Raw genomic sequence first — 17,140 nt, 5'->3', positions numbered from 1 at the left:
AGGAGATCATGTTCATGTTTTCATTTGAAAAATGTTGAAAACTCTCTTTAGATAGAGAACTGGTGCTAAAATGTGACCCTTCTGAGTCCTCAGGTATTCTGTACCCATGAAACATTTTTCCTCAACCCTTTCCTACATAAGTCAGAAGAGAGATGAACCACTGATGGCACCAGGGTAAGAGGCAGCAGCTCAAGACACAGAGCCCTTGGAGGTCCCTGGTGGCTTAGTGGTTAAGGATCTGTCATCGCCACAGCTGAGACACGGGTTTAATCCCTGGCCTAGGAACTTCTGCATGCCGCAGGCATGGCAAAAAAGAAAGAAGGAAGGAAGGAAGGAAGCAAGAAAGCAAGAAAGCAAGCAAGCAAGCAAGAAAGAAAGAAAGAAAGAAAGAAAGAAAGAAAGAAAGAAAGAAAGAGAAAGAAAAAGAAAAAAAAAAAAAAAAAAAAGAAACAGAGCCCTTCAGCTCATTCTTACCAGAATATGAAACCTCAGAAGCACTTGCTATTGCTCTCACAGCAACCATTATGAAGAAATATCTATAGTGTTCCTGGTGTGGTTATAGATGCTACAAATCCCCCACAAGCTCCTGGTACAACTGCAAATTGTTAGAAAGAGAAGGGTACTTCTTCTCCATGTGGGTATCTTGTGTTCACAAACTGTTCTGAAGAGCCATTGTTCTGAGATGTGGAGGCAATGTGCTTTGCTGCCCAGCACAAAAGGTAATTTTTTTTTCAAGTCTATGCATACTTCTCTCATTTCTAGTCCCATTTTTTTTTGGACAGGAAATCTCACAACCAAAGGTCAGCTCTGCTTTCAGGAGAGATAACAGCTACCCATTGATTGATGAGCTATTCTTTCATTTAACCATTATAAGAAAACTCAAGTAGGGAAAGCCTTTCCCATTTTGCAGACAAGTAAAATGAGGCTCAGAGAACTCAAGCATCTTGAGCAAGGTCACAAAGTTAATTGAAAGACAGGCCCAGCATTCCAACACTGATTTGTCTATGGGACCTCTACTATTGCAAACAAACAAACAAACAAATAAAACCTTAATAGAGAATTGACACAAATTCTATAAGTAACTCCCTTGAACCCTTCCTATCCAGGCTAAATACCTCCAATCCATCTTTTTACAACATGTTTAGAGACACCCTCTCCACCCTGGTCACTATCTTTTAGACCTACTTGAATTTGTCAAAGGTCTTACTGAGGCCAGAGCAAAATGCAGGACTCCATCTGTGTCTAAAGTGAGCAGAAAAGTCTCCTGACCTTCCTTGGAAGAGCAACTATGCTGAGAAACAAAGGTCAAGTTCAGAGCACAGTGCTATGGCATGACGCTTCCCAGCGCACAGTAGGGCTTATAGCTCTATCACTGCTGCCAGCTGTGATGTTAACTTTTAGACTTTGGTCATGTTCTCACATGGCACCTGCATTCAACACACCTCTGTGGTCTTTCTTAACGCAGTGATCCCCAAGCAGGTCTTCTGCTCTAGGCCCTGCTCATGCTGACACCCTGCAGGACCCCATACTCACACTGACGAGAAAGCAGAGGAGAACAAGGGGAACGGGATTCGTTCCATTCTCTTTCCAGCTCTGGCTACTCTTCCCTCCCCACCCTTAGCTTTCTGATTTCAAGATTATGATGTTTTTTCTACAACATTCCACTCCTTCTGCAGTCCTTATTATGTGTTTTCTTCCAAAAAATGGAGGGGGAAGAACTAAATCTCTTTGTCAAAAACATAGAAAACATCATGAGCGTCACTGAGAAGGTGCGGTGTTCAGCCAAGCTGTTGTCCTCAGAACACACCCATGATCCTGTCTCTTGCTTCACAAAGATCCAACCCATGTCCACCTCTCCTAATTGCCCCCTGCCCTGGCAATTTCTCCCTCCTCCATCTTGTGTGCAAGAGGCTACATGATCCTTGAGGACAGGGACCTTTGTCTAGAAAATTACACCCCTGCCATACTGGATGATTGAATGTTACCTTTGTTTGGGTTAGTACAAACATTATCAGAAGGCTGGGATCTTCTGACTCATTTGTGTTGTGCTTGGGGATTCAGTAAGGCTACCTTGACGGGTGTCCTAACAACAAGCTGCCTCAATCCAGCTGTTCCTGGCAGCAGATGTCTCGGTACAAAGAGGCAATGTTTTAAGGCCATGGATGACATTTGATAAGTGCTCATTATAGAAACAAAGGAGTGGAAACTAAAAGGGGTAATGAATTCTGGAGACAAGGCTCTGGGATTTTATCATGATAGCAACCCTTTGGAAATGGGGGTCACTATTCCGGGAAGCTGGGATCTCTGTAAAAACAAAACCAGACAAAACAAGATTTGCTTTGTTGGGAATGGAAAAGGTTTATGCAGTTATTACGCAGTAATATAATAAGTAGATCAATGTTTTTTTCAAAGGGAACTGCACTCTTCTTTGAAGTTTGGATGAAATATATGAATTATGGAATAATTTTAAAGGTCACGAACGCTAAGAGCAGTAAGAGAGAACTGAAATCCACATGATCTGTGGGCGTGGCTATCACAGTGGGAAAGTCTGGGCCTTGGGTTTCCTGCCCAGCTCTTTTCTATACTTTCCATTCAAGGACCTGAGGCAGGCTGCTCTCTGTGGTTGTTTTCTCATCTCTAAAATGAAGGAATTCGATCTCTTGAAATCTAATCTCATCTCCAACTGTAAAACTCTGTTTCTAAGCTATTTTTATTCCAAGAGAGAAAAGATTTCATTTTTACTTCTCCATAACTTTAATTTTAGCTGAACTCATGCCTAGAAATGCTCCATAGAAAGAAAAACACTTTCTTTTTCTCTCACATCTGTTTGCTATCTATATAGAGAATTCTGTTATCTATATTTCCTGGGTTTAGAAAAGTGATTTTTACTATGACTTTTACTTTCTGTATTCCTAAGATTAGGACCCATGAAATGAAGTTAAAATAAGCTCATTAAAGATGGATTGACTTAGGGAGTTCCTGTCGTGGGTCAGTGTTAACGAATCCTACTAGTATCCATGAGGATGCGAGTTGGATCCCTGGCCTCGCTCAGTGGGTTAAGGATCCAGCATTGCCGTGAGCTGTGGTGTAGGTTGAAGATGCGGCTTGGATCTGGCATTGCTGTGCTGTGGTAGGCTAACAGCTGTAGCTCCCATTCAACCCCCAGCTTGGGAACTTCCATATGCCGTGGGTGGGGCCCTAAAAAGACAAAAAAAAAAAAAAAATGGATTGACTTAAACTGTTCTTAGTCTATTGGTTCCCCCCACCTCCCATAGATAGCTTTTGACAAATAACCTTGGGAAATCATTTAAAGAGATGAAACACTCTCTCATTGTCCCAGCTTCTTTGTGTGGATGATGACAAGGTTTTGGAAAAACCTTGTGTGTACTTGAGTGGCTTTGAATTCGCTTTTCCAGTTTCAGTTCTCTTTTAACGTATACTGTAAACAGCACAGACACAAGAATTCTCATCAAAGTTATGAGCCAAAACAAATGATCAGGTTACACCTGTTTGGCTTCCACTACCCTGGAAACCGATGGACTCCATTTTCCTCAGCTTAAATCGCCTGTTCTGCTCAGGGAAATTACCTGATCAACTGGTGATTTTTTTAATTGACTGAGCAGCAGACTGGATTTTCTTCCTAATCTCCACATCTGTGTCAAGAGGTAAGTTAAGCTTATTTCTCTTATGGGAGGATTTGTTTATATTTCAAGAGAAGATGTCATTTCCTCTGACTGGGGAGCCACTACCACTTACCAAAAAAGTTTCAGTCAGAGAAGGGATCCTAATTATTATAAACCTAGACACACTGCTATTCAGTTTTGTGCTGCATCACAGATGCCTTTCCTGGATGAGCTGCTGCGAAGTAAAGTGGCCCATTTGTAATGTGAGGGTGATGGGAGGCTGTGGCCAGGTTAGGAGTCTGGCCTGAGCAGAGGGTGTGGGTGGATATAAGTCAGGGGGGTGATGGGGACATTGAGGCCCAGTGTAGGACCTCTCAGTGGCTCTTTCTGTGTGGCCCGAGGACAATCTTTGCATTGTTCCTAAGAGGAGATCCTCCAACAATGGCAACACCTTTATTCACACAGGAAATTGAAATACCAGGAAAGTGGTGTGTATGTGACGGGTTGGCCTGGGTGGGTACTGTTCTGCTTGCCATTGCTCATGGACCCTCAGTTTTGACAATTCATGTTTTCAGTATACTGTTCTTGAATGAGTATGAAACATAAAATTAGGCATAAAATAATTTTATATCTACAGGCTGATCTCTAGACTTAATGGCTTTTGTGCAACTATATTTACAAAAGAAAAACCAAACATCACAAAACCAATCAATTAAATTTAAATTAATTAAAATTTAGTGGACAAAAGATGTTGTTTTGCCAACATGAAATTGCTACTCATTGAGAGAATGAGATTTTGACTCCAGAGCCTTTGTGATGGGCCTGCCTGATGGGTCAGTCATGGCTGTTTCTTCCACCACTGGTCCCCGGTCCAGCCACCAGCATCTAGGTTCCTGCTGCACTTCCCCAGGGCTTCGCATGGCTTTCTCTTGAGCACAGCCTATCATGTGCTGTTGCTCATAGGCCTACATATTAAAGCTCTGCAACTTTGTCTCAAGATGTTTTTAAACATAATATAAATATCAGAGGTCAACAAACGTTTTCTGCAAAAAGCCTAAAAGGAAATATTTCAGGCTTTAAGAGCCATTCTACCTCTGTTGGAACTATTCAACTCTGCTGCTTTGGGCGTGAAAGCAGCCATAGGCAATAGGAAATAAATGGGCATGGCTGTGTCCCAGAAAACTTTATTTACAAAACAGGTGGTGGACTGGGTTTGGCCTGAAGGCTGTGTAGTTTGCCAAACACTGGTAAATATGAAAGCTGACATCCTCAGGCACCCCTTGCTATAAGCTGGCCATCCAGCATTGCTTTTGTTTGTATATTTAAAGATCCCAGACCAAAAGCATAACACACAGATGCTTCTCATAGACCTTTGAGAATCTAACAACTGGCCTTCAAGGGCCACAGGTCCTATGTTGAGAAACTCTCTGCTTTGGGGATTTTTTCCAAGCAGGCCATCTCTGAAAATGCCTTATATCTGAACATGGGCTTAGAGAGTTTACTCATGTCAGCAGGTTCTGGGGCCCTCAAAGGTGGAAAGAGCCCTTGAGAGCAAAGTGTTTTCTTTAGGGGCTAAATGATTTGTGTGCAAGACAGGACAGAAATCAACCCCTCAGGGAGCTGGAGACCAGTCTTGCAGAACCTGGCTTCTGCTGCTGGATTTTCTGCTGATTACTAGGAGTCATGGACAAGCTACTTCCCTCTCTGAGTTTTGGTGTCTTCGTCACTGCGTGGAGGGTCCTACCACAGACCTTGCCGACTACAGAGGAAGGGGTGGGGGTCAGGCGAGATGCTATGCAATGTTTCAGAGATGGTCAAGCATGATCTGAGGACAGGTAAATATTATTACTGAAAAGTGAAAGAAGCTGGGTATGGACTGATGGCTTTTTCAGGGCTTGTCACTGGTGGTCTATGGGGCTGTGGAAATCAGGCACCCCTGGAACACAAGTTTCAAAACAGCACTCCTTAGTAAGGACATAGCAGGTTGCCAGCTCCTGGCAGTACTAGACCTTCTTGGACAGGGTTTGTGCAGATCTGAGCCCAAGAGGGCACTTGCTGCTGGTACCTGAACCACACAAGACATGAAGCCTCCTGAGTGGGGAGAAGTTGCTGGTGTGGCAAAAGCTCATCCTGCTGTAAGAGAAGGACAGCAGGCTGGTGCTCAACCCAGAGATTCAGAAGCTCAGGTGTACAGTTAGCTCATCTGAGTGGAGTCATCTCTGAGGTACTCATTCACATTAACCAAGCCTGGGAGCCTGACTGATAAAGCACCGCTCCAGAGACTGGAACACTTGTCTTTGATCTCAGGAGAACTTTTTTGCACAGCTTAAGGAATCTTGGCAAGGGAAATGATTACTCAGAGGGTTCCTGGGTAACTTGGAGTAGTCAATTGATTGTAACAGACATTTAATCCAGGATGTAGAGACGCCAGAGGCATAGCGATCCTTGCCCTCCCACAGAGTTACTAGGACTCATTTTTTGAACCTGAGACTTGTACACATTCTCACTAGCTGACAATAGCTTAGCATGTTTGCAATAGGGGTTGGCCCAGAAAATCCAGACTCTGGTTGCAGAAAAGAGAGTGGTGTCAGCACGTATGTAGTAGAGAACTACGTGGATTCTGAGCAAGTCTGTGTCATTTCTGCTCATCTATCTTTCACGCAGAGCTCTACTCTTCTGTTAACCTTTGCTGCCATGTCATGATGCCAGTCACAGGACCACATGGTTGATTATCTTCTGTTTCTTCATTTACTACTCTCTTTGCTCAGGTATCCTCTGGTTGCTTTGATTGGAAAAAAAGTTTTCAATTGTCACTTTCACTTTGATGTTCAAAGTCTTGCATAATCTTACACTTTTATATCTACCAACGTTCTAGTATTTTTCAGGTTATTCCAGGAATACAGGACAGATGACCTCTTGGGGGTGGGTTTCTTCTACAAATAATTAATTCTCTCCCACAATGATTTTTTACTCATTTCACACTCAAAGGAGGCATTTGTCTCCAAATTCTGAGTTATTTGATTCAGCCTGACTGTGCTCTCATTCATGTTTTATGGAGGGCTGTGATTCCATTCTTAATTTCTCGATCAGTTAGTAGAACCCTCGAATAGCTGGTGGGAGGACTTGGGGTTGACTTTTTGAGGGTCTTTAAAATTATACTGGTTTGATGATGATGATATTTAATGATGTTTGTTAGGCCCCAGGTGCCATCCTGAGTGCTTCAAATGAACTTTACTCTTTACTCACAGCTGTCCTAAGGCAAGTGTCTTGTAAGAGAGTAGATCTGGACACATTTATTTCCTCCAGGTACTCATTTGGCTGTGATGCCTGGATATGTAGCACACAGGAATAGATTTTACATTTACACAATTCTTCTCCTCCAAAGTCCAAATCTGGAGGATTGGATAGGTATCTGCAGTGAATTTATTTATTTATTTATTTATTTATTTATTTATTTATTTATTTTAGGGCCACACATACAACATAGGAACATTCCCAGGCTAGGGGTCAAATTGGAGCTGCAGCTGCTGCCCATGCTATAGCCACAGCAATGCGGGATCTAAGCCATATCTGTGACATACACCACAGCTCATGGCAACACGGGATCCTTAACCCACTGAGCAAGGCCAGGGATCAAACCTGCCTCCTCATGGATGCTAGTTGGGTTCTTAATCCTCTGAGCCACACCAGGAACTCCTGGTATCTGGTGTGAAGAGGAGAGTTCCAATAATTAGTCCTTGTTACTAGAGGCTCTAACTTTCCACTTCCACAGTGCATTTCATACAGGCACCCTCACATACTCCGTTGCAAGAGGGAGAGGAGGATAGGGAGGAGGAGAGGAAGAAAGAGAAGAAGAAGGTATTGCAGTACACCAGGCAGGTGATGAGGGTGGTTTGGATTGGGGTGGTGGCAGGACAGATGAAGAGAATGCCAAGTTTGGGGGTATATTTCAAAGGTGGAAACTTTGGACTTGAATGTAGATTGGATGTGGGTTTGGAGGCAGAAAGAAGGTAGAGAATGACTTCCCAGCTTCTGGCTTCATCACTTCCGTGAATGGTGGTGTGAGAACACTAGAGGAAGAGCTGTGCTTTGAGGAGCAGTGGGCATGGAGGAAGCAGCAGCAGAAGTTGACTTTGGGACCTTGTAAGCTGATGAGATGACATCCTACTGGAAATGACAAGGATGCAGCTGGAGCTCAGAGTGAGAGGTCTGGACTGGAGATAATTTGGGAAGTCTCTGACCTGTATGTAGAGGCAAGAAAGACTAAAATAATTCACCACATGATTTTCCTACAAGGTAATCTTTCAGATGTGTATGGATAGGTGTTTTGTTTTGTTTTGTTTTTAGGGCCACACCTGTGGCATATGAAAGTTCCTGGGCTAGGGATAGAATCAGAGCTGCAGCTGCAGGCCTATGTCACAACTATAGCAATGCCAGATCCTAGCCACATCTGTGACCTACCACAGCTTGAGCTTGCAGCAATGCCAGATCTTATTTTTTCCATTTGTTGTTCATGCTTTTAATGTCAAATCTAAGAATACATTACCAAATCCAAGTTCATGAAGATTTGCCCCATGTGTTTTTCTAAGAGTTTTATGGTTTTAGCTCTTACATTTAGATCATCAATTCATTTTGAGTTAATTTTTTTTAATGATGTGAGTTTGCATAGCAAAGGAAACCATAAACAAAATGAAAAAAGACAAACCACGGAATGGGAGAAAATATTTGCAAACAAAGTGACCAACGAGAGAGTAATCTCCAAAATACACAAACAACTCATGCAGCTCCATATCAAAAAAATACCCAATCAAAAAATGGGAAGAATATCTAAACACACATTTTCCCAAAGAAGACATAAAGCAGACAAAAAATATTCAACATCACTAATTATTAGAGAAATGCAAATCTACAATGTCACCTCGCACTGGTTAGAATGGTCATCATTAACAATTCTACAAACAATCAGTTCTGAAGAGGGTGTGGGAGGAATGTAAACTGGTACAACCACTATAGAGAACAGTATGGAGGTTCCTTAAAAAATGAAAAATCTCTATATGATTGAGCAATCCCACTCCTGAGCATATATCCAAATAAAACTATGTTCAAAAAGATACATGTCGAGTTCCCGTCGTGGCTCAGTGGTTAATGAATCAGACTAGGAACCATGAGGTTGTGGGTTTCATCCCTGGCCTTGCTCAGTGGGTTGGGGATCCGGCATTGACATGAGCCATGGTGTAGGTTGCAGATGCGGTTCAGATCCGCGCTGCTGTGGCTCTGGTGAAGGCCAGCGGCTACAGCTCTGATTCAGCCTCTAGCCTGGGAACTTCCATATGCCACAGGAGCAGCCCAAGAAATGGCAAAAAAAAAAACCAAAAAGATACATGCACCCCAATGTTCACTGCAGCACTATTTATAGTAGCCAAGACATGGAAGCAATCTAAATGTCCATTGACAGAGGAATGGATAAAAATGTGGTACATATATACACAATGGAATATTGCTCAGCCATAAAAAAGGAAAACCAATGCCATTTGCAGCAACATGAATGGACACAGAGATTATCATACTGACTGAAGTCAGAGAAAAAATTATCATATGATATCGCTTCTATGTGGAATCTAAAAAAAATGATACAAATGAATTTTTTTTTACCAAACTGAAACAGACTCACAGATTTTGAAAACAAATCTATGGTTACCAAAGGGGGAAGATGGGGGTTAGGGATAAATTAGGAGTGTGTGATTAACATATTCTCACTACTATATATAAAATAGATAACTAACAAGGACCTACTCCATAGCACAGAGAATTCTACTCAGTATTCTGTAATAACCTATGTGGGAAAAGAATCTCAAAAAGAATGGATATGTGTATATGTTTAACTGAATCACTTTGCTCTACACCTGAAACTAACACAACATTGTCAATTAACTATACTCCAATATAAAAAGAAAACTAGATTTTAAAAAATGGTGTGAGAAAAGAATCCAACTTCATTCTTTTCCATGTGGAAGTCCAACTGTTCTGAGCACCTTCTTCTCACCCCCCTCTTCTGATTTCGATCAAATATTTGGGGGAAATTTTCAATTTCTAAAACTATTCCTGGAATTGGGAATACTGAATATTTCACTTCCTGAAAATATCTGAGGTTTCCAAACTAAATTCTAGTTCTAACTCCTGCTTCTTAAGAGAAGGAAAAAGTCACAGGATAATTTGTACATTAGAATTGGTAAGTGGAAATGCTTTAAAAATTGGGGGTAATCCTTGGTGATTTAAGCAAAGGGATAAATTAAAGACCCTTTTTAAAAGTAAAGAGACAATCTACATTATTAAGAGACAAAAATGTTAAGCTGATAACTTCCTAACTATTATCCAACTTCACAGGGACAGAGCTAGAGAAAATACACATATCTATCTTGCAAGTGGAAACTTCGACACCAAGAAAAGATTTTAACTGGAAAATTAAAAATTATAATGCTTACTGAGAACCTACCATGTTTTAGTCTCTGTTTTGAGCCCCATGAGATAGGGACGATTATCACCACAGATGAACTTGGACTTGAACCCAAGTGGTCCAACACTGTGCCCATTTATCCACTCTGCTAAAACACCTTTGTTAAAAGTGAACCCATCTTTGAACACTCCTCCATCCTGGGAAAATCCATTGCCTTTCCATCAGCAGAGAATTTCAAAATAGAATGGACATTTATCAGTCGAATGAAATTCATAGTCCTGGCACATTCAATGGCATCAATCTGATTCTATTCAAACACCAGTCACTTTCTTACCACTTTTCTTTTCAAAAAACAGAAAGATAATCTCTTACCCTCATCCTTTCTCCAAAATATCCAGCAGGGTACTTTTAAATGTTTCGTAACTACATAAACCTCCTCCTGGGTAATATGGACAAATGCCCAGTGACACATGTCATGGGGAAACATAATACCCTCTTTCCCCCTTTTAAATCTTTGGGGCTTTGTTTTAATAAGTCATGGAGATGTTAACCTTTCAGGTGGATTTGCAAATCCTTTTTACTTAATACAATTTTGTTTGTGTTCTGAAAACCAAGGACATTGAAGTACTTATTCCCTGCTGAATAAGGCATTGTGTACATGTGTCCTTGTTTTCTCTGAAAACACCTCTTAACCTTCATACATCTCCTCGGGGCTCTAGCATGTGAGCTTGTTACATATTGTTCCCTTTGTAAGAGATAATGTGATGTGCTAGGACAGGAATGCTCTTATAACAACATCCCCATTTTCTTAACCCCCTGGTTCCCCTCATCATCATTTCCATTATTCTCCTTCAGCTGAATCTATGGAGAAAGCAAGAAGTAATTCATCTATGTAACAAGGAAACAGGGCCTGAAATGGCAAGGTTTTCACCTGCATAATCACAGAGTATATTAGTGGCAGACTTGGAGCTCCAGCACACATCTTCGGAGTATAGTAGAGTGTGAAGAGCAATGGTTTTCAACTGGAGAGATTTTGCATCATCACCTCCATAGTGTACACTGGGAAATGTCTGGAGACATTTTTTTTTGGTTGTCACAAATGGGGTGGGAAATGGTGCTGAAGACAGCAGAAGCAAGAGGATCCAAATTACAGAAAGAGGAGGTAGAGTGGTATGGAAGACAAGGCTGAAAGAGTTTCAAAAACATGAGTGCAGGCAACAGTATCAAATGCCACAGCAAAATAAAAGATCTGAAGTGTCCAAAAGACCTGGTAGTTGGGAGGTAGTGTTAACTTTAGCATGAAATAAGCGCCATGCTGGGAGGAAAAAGTAGACTCAGATGATGGTTGCACAACTATAAATAAAATTTATTGAGTTAAAAAATTAGACTCAGTAAGTTGATGAGTAAATAATTGTAGAAATGAGGGATAAAGAAAGATTGAGGTTGTTAGAAGGATAAGCTATGAAGATTTCCCCTCCTAAAAAGGGACAGCACCTACAGCTTATATTCATATGCTGAGAGTGATGGGACAGTGGAGGGTGAAGATACAGAGCAGAGAACAGGGGAAGTGGATAGATCAAGAATGGGATGTAGAGCTGGAGTGATTGTTTTGAGGCAAGAGGAGACCTAGTCATTCCTCCATTCTGCATAAAGGAGGTTAAGTGGACAAGGGTGTGAGTAGATCTGGAGGATGAGGGAGCATGAGTTTGAGGAATTTCGTAGTGGAGAGCTTCATATTTCACTCTCAAATTGTAGGCAAGTTGCTGGGATGAGATACAGGATGTGAGTGGAGGTGGGGGTGGGGAATAACCTTTAAGGAGGGGAGAGGGGCAATGGCAAATTATGTGGAATCTAAAAAATAATACAACTGAGTTTATTTACAAAGCAGAAACAGACTCACAGACAGAGTAAACAAATTTGTGGTTACCAAAGGGGAAGAGGTGGGGGAGGAGGGATAAATTGTTTGGGATTACCAGATACGCACCACCATATACAAAATAGATAATCAGCAAGGACCTACCATATAGCACAGGGAACTCTACTCATTATCTTGTAATAACCTATAATGGGAAAGAATCTGATATATATAAAGCTGAATCACTTTGCTGAAACACACAATATATTTTTTTTTCAGTAAATCCACCAGTTACTTGGTTTATTTCATGTCATTTTGGCTGGTGATGAAACACCCAATATTGTAAATCAACTATACTTCAAATAAAAAAAGAACATTAAAAAAAAAGCTGGCATGTGAGGGATATCTCAAGGTACCAAGGTCACCTTGGGATTTATATCTAATTCTTTCTAGATCAGCCACAGAGCACAACCATCCTTAGCGAGAAGCAATAAATTAGAAGGATTTGTTTGAAAGCAGAGTAGTGTGTGTGGGATGACCAACCAAATTCCAAATTAAACTGGAAATGGGATCATTTATGTTCTGTGGGCCAGTTGTCTCATTTCTTTGTGTGGAAGTGAGACTACCTCATGGGATTCTTACAGTGCCCTCAACATCCAGGGTAGTAATGATGCAGAAAGTCATCTTCTATAATTCCATAATCTACAATGAAGACAGTAGAAAAGATCAGTGGAATGGAAGTAAACAAATCATGATGGAATTGTTTTCTTTTGCAGAATCTTGCCTTCTTTTGAACCTGAGTCATGAGCTGGATGTTCCTCAGAGACCTTCTCAGTGGAGTAAATAAATACTCCACTGGGATTGGGCGGATCTGGCTGGCGGTTGTGTTCATCTTCCGTTTGCTGGTCTACATGGTGGCAGCAGAGCACGTGTGGAAAGATGAGCAGAAAGAGTTTGAGTGCAACATTAGACAGCCTGGTTGTGAAAATGTGTGTTTTGACTACTTCTTCCCCATCTCCCAGGTCAGACTTTGGGCCTTACAACTGATCATGGTCTCCACGCCTTCACTTCTGGTGGTGCTACACGTAGCCTATCGCCAGGGCCGAGAGAAAAGGCACAGGAAGAAACTCTATGTCAGCCCAGGTACCATGGATGGGGGCCTGTGGTACACTTACCTTATCAGCCTTGTTGTTAAAACTGGTTTTGAAATTGGCTTCCTGGTTTTATTTTACAAGCTATATGGTGGCTTTAGTGTTCCCTACCTTATGAAGTGTGATTTGCAGCCTTGTCCCAACACTGTGGACTGCTTCGTCTCCAAACCTACCGAGAAAACAATTTTCATCCTCTTCTTGGTCATTACTTCATGCTTGTGCGTTGTGTTGAATTTCACTGAACTGAGCTTTCTGGTTCTCAAGTGCTTCATTAAGTGTTGTCTCCAAAAATACTCTAAAGGACTCAAGTCCTCGGTGTGTGATTGTCACAACCTCAGCTATGTTAAATGCGGTGAGGTAGGGGCCCCTGCCCTGTTCCAGAAACACCACGTAGACTCAGCCCTGAGCACACCCCAGAGAGGTGAAACACAAGAGGGTTAAACAAAGAACACTCGCATCCCTCTTAAGCAAGACCTGGGCTTCCTTGGAAAACAAAAGGGTGCCAGCCTCACTCGGGAGGAATTTTTTTTTAATGTTTAATATGTGCTCAGTTGCATATACTAGACAGAGGTCTCATTGTTTAGTTGTAGGGTTCATGTGGGTACATGAGTTGTGTTTGAATAGTTAACTGAAAATTAGTCTGAAGAAATCCAATTAACAGCATTCCTTTAAGTGCTTAGATCTGTCAACTGGAAAATATAACAAGTGACACTTCTGACAAATGTGACAGCCTCCAAGCAACAACTGAGGCACTGGTAACCTTTCCAAAGTGGCAGCCAAGACTCCACTCACTCAGGCCTACTCAGTCTTTGTAGAGAAAAGCTATGACACAGTTTGGGCAGCAGCTAACCAGCAGCACATAGGAGCCCATTCAGTAAGAAGGTCCAGCCTGGGGAAGAGACCACAGAGCCCAGGACTCTCCATAGGGCCAGCGTCCCTGGATGCATGTGGATGTGGGGAGAGGGACGTAAACCACCATTTAGGGGTCTCCAACTTAAACACAAATACTCCTTGGAGTTATCTCACTTAAGCCTGAACTAGCAGACATTTAAAATTGTCACTCTAGGGTCATGAGGGGGGGGGGCAGGTCCCACAGAAAGCAGCACATTGACAGGGTGCAGGGGAGGATCCTGAAAAAGAACATGCCCACCTGAGAATTACTGAACACTTACCTTTAATCATAGGACATTGCAATACTTTGTAAACTTCCATATTGTTGGACCTTCTTACAGTCAGGAATTCACAGTGTACTCTATGTTACAGTTTGCCTACAATTTACTAGTACATCTCCATCTAGAATAGATAATAAAATGTGTACTATGCTATTACATTGATGCAAAAAATGTAAAAAAAAAAAAGATGTGTTTATTATCACTTGCTTAGAAGACTACAGCTTTCTTTTACTTTCCTGTTTTTAAAAATGTCAGATATAGTCTCTTTGTACTTGATAGATCTAACATATGTGCCTTTTTCCAGAATAAAAATGAAGTGGTTTTGTGGTATTATTTGGCTGTCATTGATATCATTACTAGGCTGCCCTGGTTACGATTATTCTGTGAAACGTAACTTGTTCTGACAATTTCAGAATAGGATTCACAACCCTGTTTGGTAAAGATAGCTCAGAAATCATTCTTCTCTGCTGGGATTTTTTTTTTTAATGAAAAGTCAGTGCATAAAAATGTAATTTCAACTAAAACCAATTATATCATGTCCTCCATGGCCTGCCTCCCTTAACATAAAATGTCTCACTATAACTCATGCATAATGAAAATTATTTGTGTCATTATGTAGCCCACAAACCAAGCTGCCAGTAGTGGTCATAATAAGACTGTGTCATGCACAGCAGAGAGGGTGTGAGCTTTTCTTCAGTTTATACCACAGATCACTGCTGAACTCAGGCCCTTAATCCACTGTACTCACCTTGTGACTTGAAAACAGCCAGTCTTCACAAATGCAGGTAACCACTGAAGGACTTAAAGGGTATTTTTTCCCCCTAAAGTAATAGGTGGTTAAAGAGCTTTAGGATTTTGGAGGTCCTGATCATGGCATGAACCTAGAATATGGGGTTTTAGGGCACAGAACCAGAGTGGAGGTCAGGGAATTTTTCAGTCTGAGGATGAATGTGCTGCCAAAATGTTTTTGGGGACCACAGCCTCTTCACATTGGTTACAACAACAAGCTCTGCTTGAGCTAAAAGGATTCGTTGGATGTGCACATTCTTGCTTTTCCACTTTGTAGAGAGGAGACAGAAAAGTAATGGGAGCAAGGACCATGCGTGCAGTCATTTAGACAGGAAGGGGAATCATTTTTTTTCTTCAATTAAGCTTAATTTACAAAATGAGTTTCCTATAAGGACATTCTGGACGCTGTCTTGGTGTCAGTGAAGACCCAAAGCATTTGATTGAAACAAATCATCATCTTTATTGTTTCTTTTATGGGTAAGTTAATATCTATTGAGCAATGATTACTAGGAAAAAAAGACACTGTGTTATGCATCTTTAGAGATACATAATTCCTGCCTCAGGAAAACTTCCACCTTCATTTAGGAGCATGGAGGCGAAGATGGGGTAGAATATCTTACACCTGCGTCCTATATTTACATGGCCATGTCACTTAACCCCACCCCCAAGCCTTTGGTACTCAGAAAGTGGACCATAATCTTAGAGAGGAAGAAAGTGAGACCTCAAAAGATGGTTCCTTTTTTTCAGGAACATACCTTTAGTAAAAGCGAAGTTAATAATCACTATAGGTCTTCCTTATACCACTTTCTCGCCATACCAGGCTTCCCAGATCACTAAACAGCTGTCTTGTTGACCTCATGCAACCATTCCTGACTTGCAGTTATTTTGACTCCCTTTCACTTATCTCCAAAATCTTTCTAGTTACAGATGTTGCTCTTGGCCACAGAGTTTCTCCTAGTTGGAACTGGAGGAAAAAAAAAATTTAAAGTACTTGGGTAAAGAATGTCTGGGTCTACAAGTGACTATGGGTCCAGTCTTCCCAAGGAAATTAAGCCAAAATTCTTCAGACAGACAGACTGCAAGGAGTATAGGGGAGGGGCAAAAGGCAAAGACCTGAGCATGTTTGAATTCTTTAATCCTGCTTCTCTGACACTGGCTCCACCCCTACCCTTTCCACCATTTGGTTACATGGAAGATAAATTCCCCATTTTTGTTTAGGCTGGATTAAATTGGCAACTGAAAGAGTCCAAATAGAATCCCCTTCTTCATACATTTCTCCCCTGCATAAGAGAAAAAAAGAGGTAGGACTCTTCTCTTGTACTTAGTCTTTGCCTTTTAGGCTCAAGCATCCTAACCTTTACACATGTGTATGTGTAGGATGTTTGTACCAATAGGAGGAAAGATGTGGGAGGATGTCAACACTAGTTACAATAAGAAAGGGAGAGGAGAGATGAAATTTTTCTTTATAAATCTTATTGTTTCACATGTACTTTTGTTTTTTAATTTTTAATAAAGAAAATAATGAAAACCCCCAAATGCCTTCTTTTTCTAGCTCACATCCCATCATATGCATGTAACACTTTTCTTAAACACTGATCCCAATTTAGTCCTAGTTTACATTTTATTTTGTTTGTATATTTAATATGACACAGAGCACAAAAGAGAGGGCATTTCACTGCTCTGGGAAAAATTGGTGAAGAAAGAAAATAGTGGTGGAGGCAAAAAATATCAGTGTTCAACTGAATTTTTATGACAAAACCCCAAGCAAGATGTTCTGGGAGAAATGTACCAGACACCTTTCTGAATATAAAGTTGTGTCTTTTCTCAAAAGCAAATCTTCCCTCAGCTGTAAAAGACAGTGGTGATTGTGGGGAGTTCTGAGAATTTTCCACAGACTATATTGTTTCCATTGTGCCAAAGAGTCTAATAAAACCACTTTCCTATTATGAGAAGATGCTCTTTCAAATTCTATAACACACCTATATATTCTGTTTGAAAGCAAAGGGAAATGAGTTCTGGATGTTACCCAACTAAGTCAACATTCCCATCTACTTACAGGTGAAGTATCAGATCCTTCCCCAGCTATGGAGATTTAA

At 41.1% G+C, this 17,140-nt stretch overlaps 1 protein-coding gene across 1 annotated transcript; it reads left to right on the top strand.

Annotated features, from left to right (window-relative positions):
- GJB7 (gap junction protein beta 7) lies at positions 3,218 to 14,585 on the top strand. The gene is made up of 2 exons (XM_003121288.4): positions 3,218 to 3,665; positions 12,709 to 14,585. Exon 2 carries the CDS (start codon positions 12,736 to 12,738, stop codon positions 13,522 to 13,524), a length of 789 nt encoding a protein of 262 aa, XP_003121336.1. The 5' UTR covers positions 3,218 to 3,665; positions 12,709 to 12,735; the 3' UTR covers positions 13,525 to 14,585.

The sequence above is a fragment of the Sus scrofa genome, chromosome 1 (genome assembly GCF_000003025.6).
Source record: "Sus scrofa isolate TJ Tabasco breed Duroc chromosome 1, Sscrofa11.1, whole genome shotgun sequence".
Lineage (NCBI taxonomy): Eukaryota > Metazoa > Chordata > Mammalia > Artiodactyla > Suidae > Sus > Sus scrofa.
Note: the sequence above shows the minus strand (reverse complement) of the source record. Positions and strands in the feature narration are given on the sequence as shown.